The 20,979-nt window shown below is 28.6% G+C and overlaps 2 protein-coding genes across 2 annotated transcripts in view; one reads left to right on the top strand and one right to left on the bottom strand.

Moving 5' to 3' along the window:
• The window catches only part of LOC113547831 (signal-induced proliferation-associated 1-like protein 1), a 41,121-nt gene extending 33,385 nt beyond the window's left edge, over positions 1-7,736 (bottom strand). Inside the window, exon 1 of the mRNA XM_026948357.1 lies at positions 7,135-7,736. The gene's annotated coding sequence lies outside the window, so the exon portion shown is untranslated. The remainder of the gene's footprint in view (positions 1-7,134) is intronic.
• Positions 7,737-12,082: 4,346 nt separating this feature from the next.
• LOC113547850 (probable ATP-dependent RNA helicase DDX28) lies at positions 12,083-16,621 on the top strand. Its single transcript, XM_026948383.1, has 12 exons — positions 12,083-12,367; positions 12,620-12,757; positions 12,848-12,994; positions 13,050-13,163; positions 13,225-13,425; positions 13,514-13,664; positions 13,736-13,842; positions 13,956-14,054; positions 14,135-14,292; positions 15,028-15,211; positions 16,183-16,335; positions 16,426-16,621. Exons 1-12 carry the CDS (start codon positions 12,218-12,220, stop codon positions 16,537-16,539), a joined length of 1,716 nt encoding a protein of 571 aa, XP_026804184.1. The 5' UTR covers positions 12,083-12,217; the 3' UTR covers positions 16,540-16,621.
• Positions 16,622-20,979: the final 4,358 nt, after the last annotated feature.

Raw genomic sequence — 20,979 nt, forward strand, 5'->3', positions numbered from 1 at the left:
ACCAGAAGTCATAAAATATATAATTTAATGTATATTTAATAAATTACTGTTCCATAACAGTATCTAGTGTAGATAACCAGTAAAAGTATTCGAATTTCGGTAATAATTAAGAATAATGTATATACCTACAATTAAATTATCTACTTAAATATTAATTTAAATGTTAAATGTTTTAATTAAATAAACTAAATATACTCGTTTATGTATAGCCGTATAGATAATAATATGTATAACTATTAGAATATTTAATAAATAATTTTCTTTTTCAACTGGTGTTTATAAATAACTATTTGTACATATACATATTATGTAAATATATAAGCGCTTAAAATATTAACATACGCTCAAAATTTTCAACCAGAAAAAAGCTCAAGAATATTTACAGTATTAAGTCACTCATTATAGAAATGAATAAGTTTTAGTTGCACAATACGCAAGCACGCAACAACTAAATTTAGATATCTAGTTTTTGAAGTCAAATTAACATGTACTAAAACATACACTTCATAACAGCAAAATTCAGTTTTTAAGGACACCTATATAGATAATATAGCGATAGATAATATATAGATATTAAGCGATACACTTTACATATTGTTATTTAAAATATTATATTTATTATTGCCGTATTTCACTTTATTTGTTCTTTGATTTACGAGGTCATACACCGTGTGCTGATATAATAACAATTATTATGCTGGTAGGTTTTTGGGATTGTGTTGAAGAGAAATACACAGATAACGGGTTGAGAGGCCTAGCGCACGGTGCATATCGGAGTGCATATTATATCGCGCATTCCAGCAAAGCCACGTCACGACGACGAGAACCGTCTGTAGATGTAGGTGGTACCCCTAAAGAAAAGAAGAAAAATATATAATAATAACGTTTTAGCCGCATCATCCCTGAACAGCTGCAAATGCCAGCGGCGCGCACCCATACACTCACATATATGTGCAAGCAAGATGGGCACCAGAGACGTATTATATATAGTATACTCTTAAATAGTTGTATTAAGGAGTACAACCGCAACAACAGCAGCCAAACGAAATTCTACTCGTTCCTACATCTTTGTTTCTATGATGTATATAGATCCCTTAACAACACACAGCTTGCTACACAATATTCGAGGTTGATATAGGAGATACGGACTTTGAATTCGTTTAATTAATACATTTATGCTACTACTAGAACATAAAAAAAAAGAAAAATAATAATAACACATTATATGCACTTACTACTTATATAAGCATATTATAATACACAGGATTGGGTTAATAAGCAATGATTTCACCGGTACAGTCTAAAACCGGGAAAAATCATTAGCCCACCCCGTAAACGTGACGAAACACATTAAGCTAGGGCGGTGGCTTCAACGGCACACACGTAAATACCGATAGAATATTATAATATACACACGGCGAAAGACAAGGTTGAATACACCTCTATAACAAAATATGTAATGTACATCTGGATTCTTAACTATACAAACATTCACGCACGCAAAATGCAACCCCAAGGCGCATTTTTTCTCAATTAGTCATTATGATTTGTATGAGAACAACGACTACAACGCACGAAATGCATTTATACAATTACGTATTTAGAATTTTCTCTCGCCCGGTGATTAACGAATACAAGGTTTGCGATATCGATATAATTACACCACGTGGTCTTTCGTCAACTGATCGTGCACGAGAAAAAACCGCTCGCTATTCAGCGTGTATTTTCAAAACGAAATACGAAAAAAATTGAATTAAATGTTTAACCGAAACAGTCAATTCTCACGAAGACAGTTTATCGAAAACCGATCGGGCTGTAAAATAACATAACACAAACAATGACCATTGATCACAGTTGGTTAAAAAAAATGTATGTATACACAAACACATGCACCCATAATATTAATATAACAGTATTGAATCCAAAAATTCGCCTCGGCAGCTGCTAAACCACCCGCTCGCCAACTATGACGATGGTCTTTTTTTAATGTGTAGTACACAAATTATAACATGCACACACGCATAATCGCATAAACGCATAAACACACACACACACACACATTCGGTATTCTTTTTCGACCTATTACAAGATGGGGCGCGTCACGCGAACATGAACAGACCGTGATTCGGTTATCGTATAGAAATGTACAGCAACGTTCACATGCACGAAAATATCGGTGAAACGGAAATCGCTTGTCGTCCGGCGGCAACGATAGCATAAAAATACGGGCCAAGACGAATTTTTGTTGCGTTTCAGTCGGAATGTGCGCCCGGACGGCAACCAAAAGACGCGCGCGCGGTTGACACATCCGCTGCCGCCGAATAGCTGCTAGCTGGATGCCTTCGCTGTCGTTGCTTTGGTGCTCCGTTCTCGTAGTATGCAGTGTAGCTGGTCCGGCGCGTAGTGGCGGCAATGACAATGACCGGCACCGTCGAGTCGCAGTGGTTCTCATGGTGTGCACAAGAGAGAAAAAATAAATTGTACACACACACAACTAGGTATAAGGTACGAAGCGGAATACGGTGGCCATAAACGCCCGTAGTAGTGTTAAAAAAATCTCAAACCGGAAATTATATTTACTGAACCCGAACAAGAATTATATCGTCGTCGTCGTCGTCGTCGGCGACCCGGCTTCTACATCAACTACTACTATTACTTACTAGTTATGTGCCTACGACGGACAGGACGAACACCTTCCGTGCGAATGAAATACTACGACGATGAACAGAAGCGCATCGAAACACAAAAGCGTGTGTTCAGAGAGGAAATTGCAAATCGGTTTTGGATGACGGGCTTTTTACGTTTTTTTTTTTTATTATTATTATTATTATTGCCGTCGTTGTTTTGTTTATTTTTTTTTTCAATTTAATCTTTTTGTTTGTAGTGCGTTTTTTTAACAAAACGATCGTTCCGAAAAACTAGTCTCGTTATTAATACCTTCCGTGCGAGAATCCTTACACACCGGAAATCCTCGGGCGGCAAACAGTGATTACTCTATAATATATGAAAAAATTAAAAAAGAATAAATAAATAAATATATAAATAATGTATAAATATATATCGTACAGAGCTATTTTTATATTTTTGTACAAACCGTCCCACCTATGCTAATATATTGAGACTGGTGATAATTTTAAATATATTGACACAATAATAAAATTAATTTTTTTGAAATAACGCGCTATTTATTCCATAGAGGACTTGAGCGAACCGACATATATATATTATATAATCCAAAACGCGGTATTTTTTCTTTCATTGTTTGTGTTTTGTACATTATAAATTAAAATATATATTAATAATATCTTATAGCCTATAGCCTATATTAATTATTACTTATTAGTTATTACTCAAGTATATTTGTATAACTTTATTAACGTGTATACGCGAATATTTAAGGGTGGAACTACTACTACAAATATTCATTCTTGAATAATACTTATTTCTATATAAATATAATATTATGTTGATTGTTTCAACATTCGTCGTGGAATAACTGCAAGACTCAGATTACGTATATTTCTGTGGTTTACATAATATTATGTATATTTTCCTACATATTATTACTATTATTGAAAATATAATACAAGAAAGATTTTGCAACACTAAAGATGACGTGTAAATTGTAATATGATGGGATGGGCTAACCATTATTGCATGTAATATATATATATTATATACAATGTATAGCATATATTCATTATTATTCCAATAACGTGTTTATATCACAGATATATATATTTTATATATATGCGGTTTATATCAAAAGGAAAAACTTTTAAAAAAAAATTGTTCATGTCAAAAACACGAAGTTCAATGATTAAGGAATAAAAGAGTGCAAGTTTAAATTATTGGTCTGATCATTATAATCTCAAATATTGTATAGACTTACATAGGTTAACCATAGCCATAAAAAGACATTTATATTTATCTAAAAGTTTTTTTAATCCGACCCAGTTCTATCTCAACGTAAAACAAATGATTATCTTTCAAGAAAATATGTCGAACGATTACTGAACTTGACGTTATAACACGCAAATCAACATTGAATCGTATTGACGTATATTATCTATAACTACGCGTATAAACTATTTAGGACGTTTTACTCAGAATTTCAGCTACGAGATTAAATTTAATACAATCAATTTTCGTAGGGAACAATTGGTGTGTGTCACTTAAGTACACACAAAATTGAAATTGAACAATGTATATTTATATATTGTTATAACTTAATACTTATATTATTATTTTATACCTGGGACGAACAGTGGAATAATGCACGTTTTTCGATTCCTTCAAAATAACTTAAATAACCGTTACCGAATTAATATAATTTTCTACAATCCAATATTAATCTGATAATAATAACAATTAAAAAAAATAAATTTCCAACAAGTGCAATGAAAGCCGACCACGTGAAAAAATAAATAAACAAGTACAGATAGACCACATTTACTGTAAAATAATAATATTATCTGCGGTATCCACTATCATCACGCGCGCTCGTTTAACAGTGGAAAAAATCAAGTCAGTATTTATAGCTTTAGAAAGTGTAATGAAATAGCAATGTCTAATTAATTCGTAATATAATATGTACATGTTATCATCGTAGAAATATATATATATAATTTTCTTACACAAAACATGCCTCGTTACAATAAAGTACGATGCGTCGTTGTTGTCGACGACCAAGGATGCGGCGGTGGCCGGTGGATGGTTAAGAAAACAAAGTAAACCGAATCATAAAAATGTAATTATTTTCTCCTATTATTATACGGTGCATTGTTCCGTAAACTTTACACGTCGAATAATTGTGTACACGGTACAACAGGAACCAGGGGAAAACAATGGAAATGCGCGATATTTGTGAAAAGAAAACCAAAGTCTGCTAATTTCTGCAGCGCGCGCGTCCGCTTCGTTTTTGTTTAAAACACAAAAACAAAAAAACTTCTATATACGGTCCACGGTTTGTAACTAATATTTAAATAGGTATTTAATGACAGTATGGAATGACAAAAAACAACGATTATTATTATTATTATTATATGTCATGAAAACGTTTTTTTCTAATTTCAAAACGGAAACGGTAATATGCACTTAAACACGTTTGATTGCGCCCTTCAATCCCCAGCATTTCTATTCTGTATCGATACTATTGTATATAGTAAAATAACTTATTGTACAATAACCCATTTTAAGGGATGCTCAATCGTTTTGAAATGGAACGATCCGAATCGGAGCGCGAAGACCTTAGTTGACAAACCTCAAGAGAATAACAACAGTAGGGTTGAGTAGCTGCAGGGAGGACAGATCAACAACGTGATGACACACGTAAATACAGGATTATACGAGATAGACGTGATATCCTGGAGACCTTCGTTTACGTAGAAAAATAATGACGATGTATAACCCCAGAAGACATTCAGAGATTTATAACGATCGAAAACTATTCCCCGGGGATCAATATATCAAACGTTGGTTATCGACGTAATCGTATACGACCGCTCGACCGCACGCCGATTTGAAAACCATAGTATTTATGTTTATTATTTTTTGATATTCCTGTAGAAATGCGACACGTTTGTATGTTTTAACGCAGCACCTATGTTATTTCACTGTACAATACACACAGGTAACTATTATTACCTATTATATAATCGATTCATCCTTGAAACACCAAATCATCGTTTAATTAGTAACTAGTAAATACCGTAAATTGTACAAAATATAATATATACCAACTAATTAATAAAATAATAATAATTAATATATAGTTGTATAGAAAATGTCTAACAATTTCCAAGTGAAAAACCTAATGTATACCGACCAAACAGTATACATAAATCGTATACATCAATCATTTTTTAAATATTTCGAGTATGCGCAAACGATGAGAATCAAATTATATTTCAGTACATTTATTTCACACAGATATTTAAAATCGTAAATTTACTGTTTTAATCATTTTATTGCGTAGTTTCGTTTATGTTAAAAAACGACTTAAACACAATTATATAAAAGGACAAACGAGATCATATTATATGGTAAGTATAATACTACAATACAAGACGTACATCGAAATAAATACAGAGCAATTATATAAATGCGAAGTATTGCTTATATTGGTACAAGTACACAACGATTTACGATACCGATAATGCAAATTCGCAGTTATCATTTATAATGTTGCATAAAGCACTCTACATATTATCATATAGATAACTAATGTCTAATATTGTTCTAGTTCTACTTAAAATAGCTTACAATATCCCGAATAAGATTTTGGTCAATTAATACGGACTACTTTTCGCGGTTTAATGCGTTGCAACCGTCATAATACGATTTTACAAACTACTAGAAGCAAAAGAAAGCAAGTAAATAAATTATTAAATAAAATATAAACATTTTGACATGACCCTTATGTACACAATACTAATACTATTGGTGTGACAAGTCAGTTGCAAAGATATACAAAATGTCAAAAATCTTCGACGAAAATATTAGGTGTAACAGTTTCTACTATTATTAAAATTAGTCTACAGCTATATTACCGTCAAGGTTTCTCAATGTGTGCGGCGTCATATTATATGATAATCCGATGGGGTTATTCTCACGTCGTTTACACTACTCCCCCCCACCCACCGAATACAGACCGGCGCCTAGCAGTCGGTGATTTAATAATAATTATTGTATAACTAAACACACGTGTAATGTGTACACTTGACGTCCTGCTCCTACAATTAATTAAGCTACACACCTAACTCGACATCGTCCGAAAAATGCAATCGCAAATGTACTATTTTGTCACTTTGAAAACCAAATTCGAAGACGAAGAGGTCATAACAAACGATGACGGCGGTAAGAATAATAATTGGATTACCGGAAGGTAAATAGCGGTCAACGAGTGGAGACTACAACGACGAAATTAGGTACTCGATATTCGGAGGGTGACATAGCCATCGCAGCCGTTATTATCGCGTTATCATCGAGTGTACGACAATTCCGTATGTGTGATAAGCACTAGTGCGGTGCAACAAGTAATAACCACAGAATAGATTAAATAACTAACATCAATAACATTATAATCTTAAAATATTTTAAAAGCATTTTTAGTTTCAGCGCAGTTCTACTCACTTCAAATCGACCACCGTCTTAGTGTAATAGTAGTAGTAGTCGCAATAACGATGGGTCGACAACGTGCTGACGTCCATTTGTCGACGAGGCACGGGGTAGAGCGGCGTTCGACCCGCCGAACGCTAATACTATTATCGTTCGTACGACTACACTATCGTGACGACACTCGTTCGACTCGTTTCAACGTGCGCCGTACAATATTATTATTATAATATTTACTATTCTACGGGACACAATGAGTACGATGCGCACACTGATCGATTGGTACGTAAAAATGATTATATAAAATATTGCACGAAGAAAAACAAAAATTAAAAAAAAAAAACTCAACTCGAATATCGAACGTCTGTCAACGACGAACAATACGTACAAGCAACGCACTCGACACCGACGGACAGACTGCCGACCGACACGAAGAATAATAACAACGACACAACCGGATTCGGTGCGCTGGAGGGACGCGAATCGGAATTCGTGGTGAACAGGCGCAGCGGTGGTGCTGGTGGTGGTGGTAGTGGCGGCGACAACCGATGTCTCTCCGGTGGCGGCGGGGCCGGTGCTCTCGCATCCTGCTGCCGCCGCAACGCCCGGTGTATGAGAGTGCGATAATTAGGGATTACCAAACTACGGACGGACTGATGTGTGCGCGCGCAATCGACCAGGCGTAATCGTCCGCCCGCCAGCTGCGTTTTCAACGTACGTTCTGGCTTGTCACTAACATCCGATCAGTCGATCGTTCGCACCACGACGTAAAAGTTATAAATATATATATTTATATAATATTATATTTTTTTTAGTATTCTTCATGAAGAAACAATGGGATTTAAATTATTAAATGCGTTTTGCAGTGGGTTAATGATTTTTCGTTCTTAAAGTAAACAAATATTTATATATTTAAATATATAATATTATAAATAACGTGATGTTATTAATTTATTATTTATTATTTTGACTTTTTAGTAGGTATAAGTTAATACCTAAAATATAAATCAAAATAGTTTTCATTAAATTTACAAGCAAAAAAAAACTAAAGAATTTTGTATTATTAATGTATTATCATAAAAATATAAAATTTTAATAATAAAAGTTCTTTGGTCAATCGAGCAAACCGAAATTTTTTTTTCGTCGTATTGCTGTATTGCATATTTTACATTCTTATGACCTTAGGTATATAGAAATTTCCTGGAGTTGTACCTAAAAATATTAAAGTATTATTTAAATCTATTATAAAAAAAAATAATTATAAAAATTGCTGTGATCAGGGGCGTCATTTCAATTTTTTTTTTTTTTGGTACGCATAAATATTGAGCAGGGCACTATTTATTTTTTTTCGACATATTTGACATTATTGTGATGTGGCCGCGCAAGCCAAAATTTACAATTTAAAATTTCAGGTACGCAAATGTATTCCCTGCGTACCGCAAATGACGCCCCTGGCTGTGATTACACAGTTACCGAGGACTGTACTTTTCTCGGTCCGCGGCGATCGTATAAAAGTCATCAATCGTATTACAATTGATGAATATGAATATTATGAATAATATGATCAATAAGACTAACTGAAAAAATAGGGGGCTTTAACAACCTCAAGTTTTCTCATAAGAATTAGACTATCTTAAACTATCCACTTCTCTTGTCACAGATTTATTTGTTTTTAATTTATTAATTATACATAACCATTGAATTTATTCGCTTATATTATATGATTTATAGGTTATTATAAATTAAAATAAAATTTACTTCTATATAGATTTTATTACTCAGCACAGACGACTAACTAGGCGAGTAGACGACTGTATTTTTCTTTTACAGAACAATGAAAAATAATGCGGTTACCTGCTATTTTAGCAAGTGTATGTATACCAATACCATTGATAATCATGTCATAATGACGTTTTTATAAACTATTATTGTATTTGTATACCTATATACCATTGCCACTGATATTTTTTCAACTATATTAACTTTTCGATCAAACAAAAATATAAAATAACTAATAACTAATAAGGTATAGGAAACTATTGCCTTCTGCGGCATTTCATGTATTATAATTTATGAATATATACGCTTTGAGTAATGAGTATATAATGAGTATAGGTATACCTATTATACATATATAGTGCTATAATAGTGAATAAGTGAATATACTAATAATAATATATTAATATAATATAATTTAAATATGAAAATCCTATTAAAACACAAATTCAAATTATATCATATTCATCATTGTTCAAAATTTTTACAAAGCATATAGCCATATAGGTAAAGTATAATTTCAATACAATAATCATGTAGAAAAAAAAATAACATAATATATTTATTGCCTGAAAACAGAGTATATATTTTATCTATCTTTATTTTATTTTGATATTAATTATTATAATTAGGTACTAGTCATCAGAGACGTAGTTATATATAGCGTATAAGAGAAATCACGTAAATGACACTTTTTTAAATATACATCCCGATGAAATAACCTACATATCATTATAATCACACACATTTTAATATTTATTAATAATTATAATTATTACTTATACCGTGTTGTAATTAGGCCTCGTATTTATATGTATGTAAGTACATATTTTTACTGTGACTTGATAAATTTATTTAGCCAATTTAGGTAGATAAGTGATAAATTCGTTTCAAGCAATATTCAATGAAATGAACTATATTTTATTTTACATATTTTTGCATCATATTTCTCAATAATTCCATTTTTTCCTACATATTTTGACAATTTGTCCATTTACGATTTATGGTAATTTTTTTATAATCCATATTTTAATTTATTATCACATATAAAGCGATTTGTTGTATTACATATATATTTACATATTTTGTTTTTTTAATACATTAATACATTTAAATCCAAGCCTTACTAATAATATATTTTAATATATTTCTTTCAGCTATTGATAAATTTGAAATCTTTTTTATGACATTTTCAAACGTATTAGCCATGAACTAATTATTATTTTCATTACTGAAAAATACCTTTCACAGATCTGCACATTGTAATATATGATATGTTTATAAGTAAAGTAAATGCAAAATCTAGGTGTTTACAATAGAATGGACATTTTCATTGATCACATTAATTTGCCTATTGATATTAACTAAACTTATGCTGCAATCTGTAAATTATTTATTGAATAATCAGAATGCTAGCCACTAGGATGTAATAAATAATTAATAATTTTTCATTTCTACAGATATTATAGTATTTTCAACTATATTAAATATAGTTTCTAAAAATGTGAGAGCTAATTTTAAAAAAATTTTACAATTTACGCCCCCTAATAGTCGCGTTACTGGAAATGTGCAATGTAACAAAGTAACAAATTTGACGATGGGTTGTGTTTTACTATGGTAAAATATTATATATTCAATACTTAATGAGCTTATAAAAAGAAAATTAACTAAATATTATTTGCTAGCCAGTAGTCACCGTATTAAAATTCCTTTATATATTTCATTGCATAGGTATCAACTGCTTTATAATTTGTTATTATCTACAACTTTTTACCGATTGAAAAAAATACTACACTATAATTATACCCATAGGCGGAAATAGAGGGGGCTTAGCCCCTAAAAGCCCCCCAAGCTCCCTCAAACATTCTTGCAAACATAAAAATGTTGTAGTTTCATTTTCATATAATATTATATTCTTAAAAAACAAGAAATATAACACATAATAATTTTTATATTATAAATTTGTTTGTATAATATTTTACACAATATTTTATACGAAAATTAAAATTATAAGTTGGAACACTGTCCTATAGTCATAGGCGCAATTTCAATAAAAAAACTGAGGGTGTTTAAGCTCTTCACTTTTCAGGCATAACGTTGAATAATTACTAATTGTAATATTATAAAAAAAGTATTTGAGGGTGCTACTTTTACAATTGGGGGTGCTAATACCCTCTAAGCGCCCCCCCTATTACCGCCCTTACCTATAGTGATTTGTTTTATCTTCTGTCGAATAAAACAAAATGTATAAAATTATATTAATTTGGAAATACAATGTATAATAATGTTTCACAATTAAAAAAATAGTTAGTTTTTGCTAGATTTTCATTTAGAGTGGTAGATTACCGAAACTGGAGAACGGGTTTTCTTATTTGAGGTTTTGTTAGATTCACATAGTCTAGGAGAAGCGCTGTGAAGAACTTTATCTTCAATCGTTAACTCACTACGAAGTTATGAAGTCGAAAAACATAAGAAAACTCCCAATAAAATGTGTTTTAATTTTTTTTTTTTTTGAAGCTCTGTAGTGAATTAATTATAAAATATAAAGTTCTGAAAATCTTCACTGCCACTTTTCCTAGCCAATGTGAATCTAACAAGATCCCAAACCACAAAATCCGCTCTTCGGTTTCAGAAATCTATCACACTAAATCAAAATTAAATTAAAATCCATTATACATACATATTGCCTACAATTAATAAATTTCTAACGGCTTTGGTTTATGAGAAAAATCGTAGCCCCCAAATTTTTCAATGGATTTCCGCCTATGGGTGCAAATAAGGTTGGGGGCTAAGCCCCTCTAAAATCGCTATAGCCTCCCCAAAAACTTATGATTTAACTACATAATACATTCGAAATCCAGTATAGAACTGAGCTACAACCCCCCAAATTTCAAATACTATTTATGCTTATGATTATACCATTGATTATAAACACCCGTCAGCCATCACCCACAAAAGTATATTTTTTAAGTAAATAAGTATTATTTATTTATTTTCCTCTAGGTGGCTAAGAACTAATGGTTAATTTCGGAATGCAAGTGCCAAGTAGCCAAATATAACATATTAATACAGAAAAAAAACTAAAAAAAAAAAATTTATTTGTAAACATTTAAAACAATTATATTATCTTATCACTATGAACACGTGCTGTATTGTATTCCATTATCACTCATCAGTATCACTATTTTTTGTTTATGAATATTATAGAAGAATTGAAATTTCCTGATTTTACAATTTACTTTGCCCAAATTGGTTTTCCAGCGACAATAATGCGTTAATATCCAATAATATAAAGAATATACACGACGGTTTATAGGTGTTTGAAATGGCATTTCACGCTCGTGCTGTAAGATTCAGTTTACAGAGGATTTGCTTGGCACCTGTGTCGTTTCGACTCAACACACACGCCACATGTCGTTTGGATTTGAAATATGGTTTGTTAGAATCTAACGATGTCTCTAAATGTATCTCAAACGTGAGTTAATTAAATTATTTTATTGAAGCGTGTATTTATTTGTCTACATTTCATACGGATTAAAAAGTTAAAATGCAATCTGATAATTTATTAAAACTATTACTTAAAAATATTCTGTATGGATCATAATATTTGCTTTTAATGTTGATATTTCATTGAACTTTTAAGTTCTTGTCTTTTATACTGGTCATATGATAAGCATTTAGTTTTTAAATTAAAATAATAGATTAAAAATTTATTTTATTCTTACAGATACGATGCTTTAGCTCTAAAAATGAAAAAGTTATCGATCTTAGTTACACAGACATTGATCCAGTGTATATACCTGTTAAAAAAGAAATAGTTGATGAACAAGATTTATATGAAGAAGATCAACATTCAATTAATTCTGTTGGTTTTTCATAATTAGCATTAAAGTTAAAAAAATAAATAAATAAAAAAAATACATTAATTTCAATTTTAGGTTATTATTTGTTTTAGGAAATTGTTATTAAATGTAAAAGAAAAAATTTAAATCATGAGAGGAATCAAAAATATGATAAATTCAAAGAAATTCCTCTGGCATCAAAAGGATGGAGAAACAAGAAGGCTAAAGATGATTATTTTACTATTCATATTTATAATGATGTAAGTTATATTTTATAATACTCTTATAATATATTTTAATTTATTTTAAAACTAGGATTATTTACCGCAAAGTAGAAAGAATTTATATGAATTTAATAATACTGGACTATCACAATCTATTCTTCGTGTTTTAAAACAACATGGAATCACCATTCCTTCACAAATTCAAGTAAACATTTAAACCCTATCATTAAAACTGATAAAATATCAACTTATATTCATTTTTTCAGGCACTTGGAATTCCATCAATACTGAAAGGAAAAAACACCTTACTTGCAGCTGAAACAGGTTGTGGTAAGACATTGGCATACTTGACACCAATAATTCAACAAATATTAGCTTATAAAGAAAAAGTAAAATTTAATAATCAGTTCAACAGCCCTTTAGCCTTAGTTATTGTACCTGGCAGAGAATTAGCTGATCAAATCGGAGTATGTTCAGACCCTAAATTATATTCAATTAATTAAATTATTGATTTTGTTAGATGATAAGTATATTTTAATTAAATATTAATTGTAGGAGATTGCTAATTGGTTTACTGAAGATTTACCATTGAATGTAAAGGTAATTACTGGAGGGCACACAAAAAGGCTGATAGTTAATCCAGTTTTCGAGGAAAATGATATTGTTATTGCTACATTAGGAGCACTAAGCAAATTAACTAACACTGGTATGATTTTTTGAGCCTTATTTTTTTATCCTCAGACAAATTTCATTTATTTTATCTATTACTTATTTTAGGCATATACTCAATGCGTTATGTTCGCCATGTTGTACTTGATGAAGCAGACACTCTAATGGATGATAGTTTCAATGAATTAATGACTCGTTTCTTATCTAGATTCCAAGTAAAGTATATAAATTTTTTAAGCTATTTAAAATCATATGCATAATTATAGATTTTAATATTAAAGATTATTTAATTATTATCATACATTATTTATTATGTTTATTATAACAGTTTAAAGGTCATAATGAAAATTCTAATTTGACTCAATTGTTATTGGTTAGTGCCACAATGCCAACAAGCCTATCCGATATATTGGGTGATATAATTGATGTAATATTATTATAACTTGATATTATGTTATATTGATTATAAAAAAAAGAGTATTTAATTTTTTTAACTATAATTTTTAGATGGACTGTTTGAACAAGATCAAAACAGATAAATTACATGCAATTCTTCCTCATGTTCAACAAAAATTTATTAAAATCAATCTAGGTGAAAAACCATCAAATTTATTGTTACACGCAAAAAAACTTGCTAAAAGCAATACTCCAACAATAATATTTTGGTATCTTATTTATAAAGTATTTTATTATTTATTTTAGTTAGAATAATTTGAGTGTGAATAAACCAGAGAAAGTTCTCTTTTAATATTCTTATAATAGAAAATTATTTCCAACATTTTACGTATCATTCAATCATTGTAATAATATTATTTTTTTGATCAATTAGTTACAAAGGTTAAGCGTTTTCATTGTTAGAAAATATCCAACATTAGAATAAATAACAATTATTTTCATCATTTTATTTTTTAATTAAGCTTGGAAAACTCAGACCATTAGTATTGCGATTTTATGTTTATTACTATAGGATATAGTACATTAGGTTTTTTGTAACACTTATTTTCATGTGTGGGGTATGACTTTGTTGCTAAGATTTCGAGTAGTCACCCATCCAAGAGCTAACAATGCCGGATAGTTCTTGACTGCAGTCGAACACCATACCATATTGTATTCCAATTTCCAATTTCATCATTTAGTAACTTATTTTACCAAAATCTTTTTTAAACCTTAAAATTTAAAACTAAAATATTCTTAAATATTATTTGAGACTGATTAGCATTGAAATATAAATATAAGACCTTATTAGGAAATGTAAGTTAATACAAAATGCAAGTGTTTTTTGGTATCTTATGACAGAAAATATCACAAATATTCATTTACTTATTTATTTTGTTATACATTAATTATATTTAACCTATTAATTATTAATATTAATATTTATCAAATTTGTATTGTTATAGTAATAAATCGAGTACCTGTGATTGGGCTACTATGTTTTTAAATGAAAATGGCATCGAGGCAGTAAATTTGCATGGTGATATGCCATATGAAATTAGACTTGGTAAATTCAAAAAATACCAAGATGGCAAAGTAAACATTATGGTTAGCACAGACGTGGGATCCAGAGGATTAAATACAATTAGAGTAATTTGATTATAATTTTATAGAAAATAACTATTTACTAGTTTACAGTTAAATTTCCATATAATGGTTACTGAAGGAGCAGGAATGACCGCTATTCAGAAGTGTTCATGAACAGAAGTGTAATACTTTCAAATGACTGCTTTATTTAGTACATAAAAATTAAAATAATATATCAATTACAGTTATTGCCAAATAAATTGACTCAGTAGTGGCAGTGTGATAACAAAATCCCGGGTTTCTACGTATTTGAATGTTATTACCAAAGATATATCAATAAACTTACAATTGTCACAAAATATTTTAAAACTGATTTATTTAAAATCAAATATTTTGGTAATATTTTTTCATTTTAAAACAAAAAGTAGAAATTGTACTGGTATTAATTAATAATAATAATTCATTAATGATGACATCTATGTACACACCGTGACTAGTTTGAGGTACACCTATTGAAAAGTGCCTCCCCCGTGTCAATCTATTTGGCAACGACTGCACATACTATATATAAGATACATACTTACTAAAAACTGTTTTTACGGCATATGCAACACTGAAAAGTTATTTTTATGTTTAAATTAAAATTAAAAAAGTTGTTACATAACAAAAATATAAAATTTATTAGTTTGTTTTAAATTAATTTTATTATTTTAACAAATTAATTCAAAATAAATTTCTGGAGTTTTTAACAAATTGAAATCCTTAACATTACCTTTTAGAATAGTAAAAACATTTTGTTTTTCATAAAACTCTAACAATTTGATTTTTTAGCTATAGAATGTTTTGTTTGGGTGTTTTGAAAAATGTTGATTGTTAGTTTAAGTGCCAATTATACACAAACATTAATATTTCTTTCATAACACTTGATAGAACCAAAAAAAAAAATAAAATGAAAATACCATTACATAGATTCAGAGGTTGATACAAATTGAAGTTTTACTGTACTTACATAATCATAACAATGTGGTTTTCAGACTAAGCATATAATAAACTATGACTTCCCTTCCTATATTGCTGATTATATTCATCGATGTGGGCGCACTGGACGGTTAAATGCTGGTACTGATGGCAAAGTCACAAATTATATCAGTACAAATAACGATGCTGAATTAGTTCAAAAAATTGAAGTAATTACTATAGTTGTTAATTAAATAGAAAAACAAAAAATAATTTTTTATTAAATATTTCAAATAATTTTTCTTGTATTTCATTAATAGTTAGCTGCACGAACAATGAAATCTTTACCAAACGTCAATGGGAATATAACTAAAATAAGAAGATTTCACATATTGAATGAACTGGAAAATAAAGCAGCCAAAAAATTAGATTAATATTTATTATTATTATTTTTATTACATTTTATATTTGTGCATGTTTATTAAATTTCAATTAAATATGTTGTTGATGACAATATATTGCTATACTTGCATATACATTTTTCATAGTTTAATGTTTAATATTTGATTGCCAACTATAGTATATGGTTATATCTGAGGATTCTAATTTGAATTTTTCTCATAGATCTGGAAGAATTTTAACTTGAATATTATTAATAACACATTTCGATGTATACAAATAAAATACAAATAGTATTATCTACATATTTTGGTATTTACATAGATTCATATGTGTAATCTCGGCTGTGCAAAAGAATACCCCCTCCCCTTTTTTTGTTGCGAAGGTACAATATTATCATTTTGTAAAAATAATTACCTAAATAAAAATATTATTATATCAATGTAATAAGTTACAATGTTGACTAATTATTTATAAAAAAAATTGACTTAGTTCATCTTAATGATAATATTGAATAGTGAATTAAATTACGCTTAAAATTTTGATTGAGAAACTGGAATTGAGTAAAGTGGTAAATAAATTTAGTTTGTACTTTGTAACTTTACTGATAAGTTTCGCATTCAGAGGCGGTAATTGAGGGGGTAGGCCCCCCTCCCAAATTATTGAACATTTTTCAGTCTCGTGGCCAACCAGACATCGGATTTACTTTACAACAATTACCAAAATCTTGGAACTTTACAAAATATTTTTTTTCCCGAAATTTTGTCAATATAATAATTATTACAAAATGTCAACATACATTTACTCGTCATCGGCGCGCACCGAGACGGATTGAAAAATTTAATAATTCTTCAATATTATACATTGAAAAAGATATCAATATCAGTATTGAGAACGTTATCGATATATTTAATAATCAAAATAGATTTATTATACTAAAATAATAAAATATTTATTGTATTATAAATTAATGCTTTTAAAGTACATATGTAGTTAGTAATGCGTATTTAGTAGTTTTCCTTTTTAGTTGGTTATTTATTAGTTAATGCGTATTGGAGGTAATATATATTGATATAAGTGAGGGGGCGCGGGGGCTTTGACCTCATGGCTTATTTTACAAAGAAACATTTAAAAAAAAAGATTATAAAAGTTGTTCATAATATAATATAAATGCGGAAAAATATTGCAGTAACATTATATAACAAGATGATTCATTAGATCACACATATATATTTTCAAAATATATTATTATTTTTTAAACTATTTTTCTCTCATAATTTACAACATTTTTTTATCGTTATAATTTTTTTTTAAGTTTTTACTTTTTTGAATAATAACATATTTTTAAATTTATATCCTCAAGCAGAATATTTTTTTGAATACCTATTTTTATACATAAAAATCAAAATTTGAACAAGAGGTTTATGAGTTATAATTCATAAGTATTTAGTTTAGGTTGTTTAGTAGAATAATGTGCTACCTCGGGATATTCAACGATATAAAAAATTTAATCTAAAATTTATTTTTTATTTTACTGGAAATTATGTAAATTATTTTTTCAAAAACAATAGATTTTAAAATAATATTGTGGTCTCAACTACTGAAATGGCCAGCACCCGGCATGGCGGCATTATATTATTTCGACCAGAATAATGTCAAATTATTGTAAATTCCTGTTACAAACGACACTAACGTACAATTTGTAGATCATCACATCACAAGATAGAAATCAATGAATTAATGAAATCTAAAATCAATAATCAATAATCATGTTCATGACGTTCATGTAGAATCCTTGTTTGCAATTTTCTATTGCTAATTGTTATAGAAAATACTAAACTACTATGTTAGTAGTTTACCATTTATAGTATTAGTTTTATTTATGACGTAGACGTTGTATAGAATATTGAAGACTAGGTACTTACAGTGGAGTAGTCAGAGGGAGGGCTGAGGGGGCTGCAGCTCCTCCGAAATATCAAGAAAATTTAAAAATTATTTTAATTTTTAATGATCTATGAAAATCGCTAAAATAATCTTAAATTGTACTTTACAAAAATTGATCAGCCCTCCCCCAAAAAAAATCCTGGCTATGCCACTGGGTCATTTATTTTGTATAATAGTAATATCATTCATTAATATGAATTTCATATTCATACCTTATAGCTTATATTGTATACAACAATTATTTTACGATGTGTTTATGTAGTTGATACTGTACTGCGCTGAGTATAGGTTGTAGTAGATAATTGCCTCTAGCAGAACGGGATCGTAGTAATTCTAAACGTTTATATAAATCATTATAATATAGTAAGTGTCAAGTGATTGGACAATTCGTACTTACTTAATAGTGAATATTGATATGACAAATTACGAATCAAATGATTCGTCGAATAGTTATCATTTTTTTTTTTTTTTGTGAGAAAATAGTTATAATTTCAGCAGGAACAAAAATAATCATTGATGATTATATTTTTATAACCATCAAGAGTTGATATTATGTTTTTTTTCAGGATTCATTAATTTAATAATTTTGCATTGATCATCATAATATGATATATATTATGCGTTGTTAAGTTCATCATGCAAACTATATTAGAAGGAGAGTACTTGGAAAATGCACATTTAGAGTTTAGAATTATATTTGTGGATTTTTTTTAAAATCATCTATACACACAAGTATAAAAAAAAAACATTTACTAATCTAATGATAATAATATGTCTACATAAATATCTTACATTTTTAAGTTTTTATAAACATCAAAAATTCAAAAATTTATATTTAAGAAAAAAAAATACAATAGTTATAGTTCTCATTGATGTCTTATAAATATAGTACCAATTTTGTTATCCAGAACCTGTGTAGGTTAAAATACCTTTATTAGATAAGAAAACTAAAAAAAAAAATAAATATAAATATCCCACTGTATGTTAACTTTAAAAAAAATCATAATATTCTATTTATAACAATGAATATTATTGAATATACAACTAATAAATAATAGTAGTTACGCGAAAAAATTTCACAAAGATAAAACTTACATAATTAATAGTGTTTTCTACTTTATACAAATAGAAATCATTGATAAATGTAATTTGTTTTTTGAGGAAATAATTTTTTTCCTTGGCATTTTTGTAGTGTAAATTAAAAATATTTCATTTTTTTTCTTCAAAATATGATTTAGAAATTAATTAATGATACTTAAGGGAAATGCTTTTTAGGAAAATAAAAATAAAATGTTAAGAACTTAAACAATATTGTTGACAGTGCAAAATATTAAAATAACATTAACATAAAATAATCGCAATAAATTTAAGTTATTTTAATATTAGTCGGATAATTTAGCTGTTTCAGATCTGAATGTAATAATAAACAGTTATAAATGAAATTTGGAATACATATTGTGTACTCCTGCACACAATAAATATTGATGAAACAGCTGCATATTGTGTACCATTGAGCAGTATTTTAACAAAATAAAAAATTTTTTTTCATGCTATGTATGGTAAAAATAATTTTTTGGTTACAAGTATCAAATGAAATTCGGATTTTTTAAAAAAAATTTGTATTAATAGTATAGCGAGGTAATTATTAGCATCTTTGCACTACAATCCAAAAAACATGATTTTTAGACAGTAGGCATATAGTAATTCTCGTTAGAAATGCCTTAATACCTTGCATTTTTAAATCGGTTAGTTATTTTAATGTATTTAAAGTTAGATCAATTTATTGTTAGCAATTCTAGCGTATAAACAATTTATGAATTCTTATTAGCATCAAATTATTAAATTGAAGATAAGTCATTTACCAACATTGAGTATATTGATAATATTGTATTTAATAGTTGTGAAACTATTAAATTAATATTTTAATTTTTCTACATAAACCAAAAATGTTGATTATAAATGTAAATAATACTTTATTAAAACTTGTCTAATTTTGTAATACAATAATAAAAATAAATTCTCAATTAAACGTTTTTTAAAATGTGTTGATCATTGATAAAATATGAGGAAGATTATCACATAAATACCAAATAACAGCTTTTATTTATGAGATTTTAATTCTGTAAACAGTTATATATGTTTAATTATATTTGTTGTCATAGAGGTAAGACGGTATTTAAGTTTAATTAGTGTTCACTCCGTAATACTTAATATAATAATGATGATTAATTTGATTAATAAATGTTTGACAATTATTAAATTTGAAAGTTTACAATAAGAGATACTTAAATATTTTAAGCAGACTTTAAGACAAGAATATGTATATCAGAATAAATTGTAACAGTATGTTATTTTGATTTTTTAGTAATATATCAAAACAAAATGAATATAAAAGAAAACTGATAGGTAAAGGTTATACAAAAATGTATAAGGAAACAGAGTATCTATCCAAAGAATGATTTCATATTTAAAAATGATATAAATTAATATTATTAGAACATTAAATAACTAAATACTGATTCAGTATAAAT

The sequence above is a fragment of the Rhopalosiphum maidis genome, chromosome 1, assembly GCF_003676215.2.
Source record: "Rhopalosiphum maidis isolate BTI-1 chromosome 1, ASM367621v3, whole genome shotgun sequence".
Lineage (NCBI taxonomy): Eukaryota > Metazoa > Arthropoda > Insecta > Hemiptera > Aphididae > Rhopalosiphum > Rhopalosiphum maidis.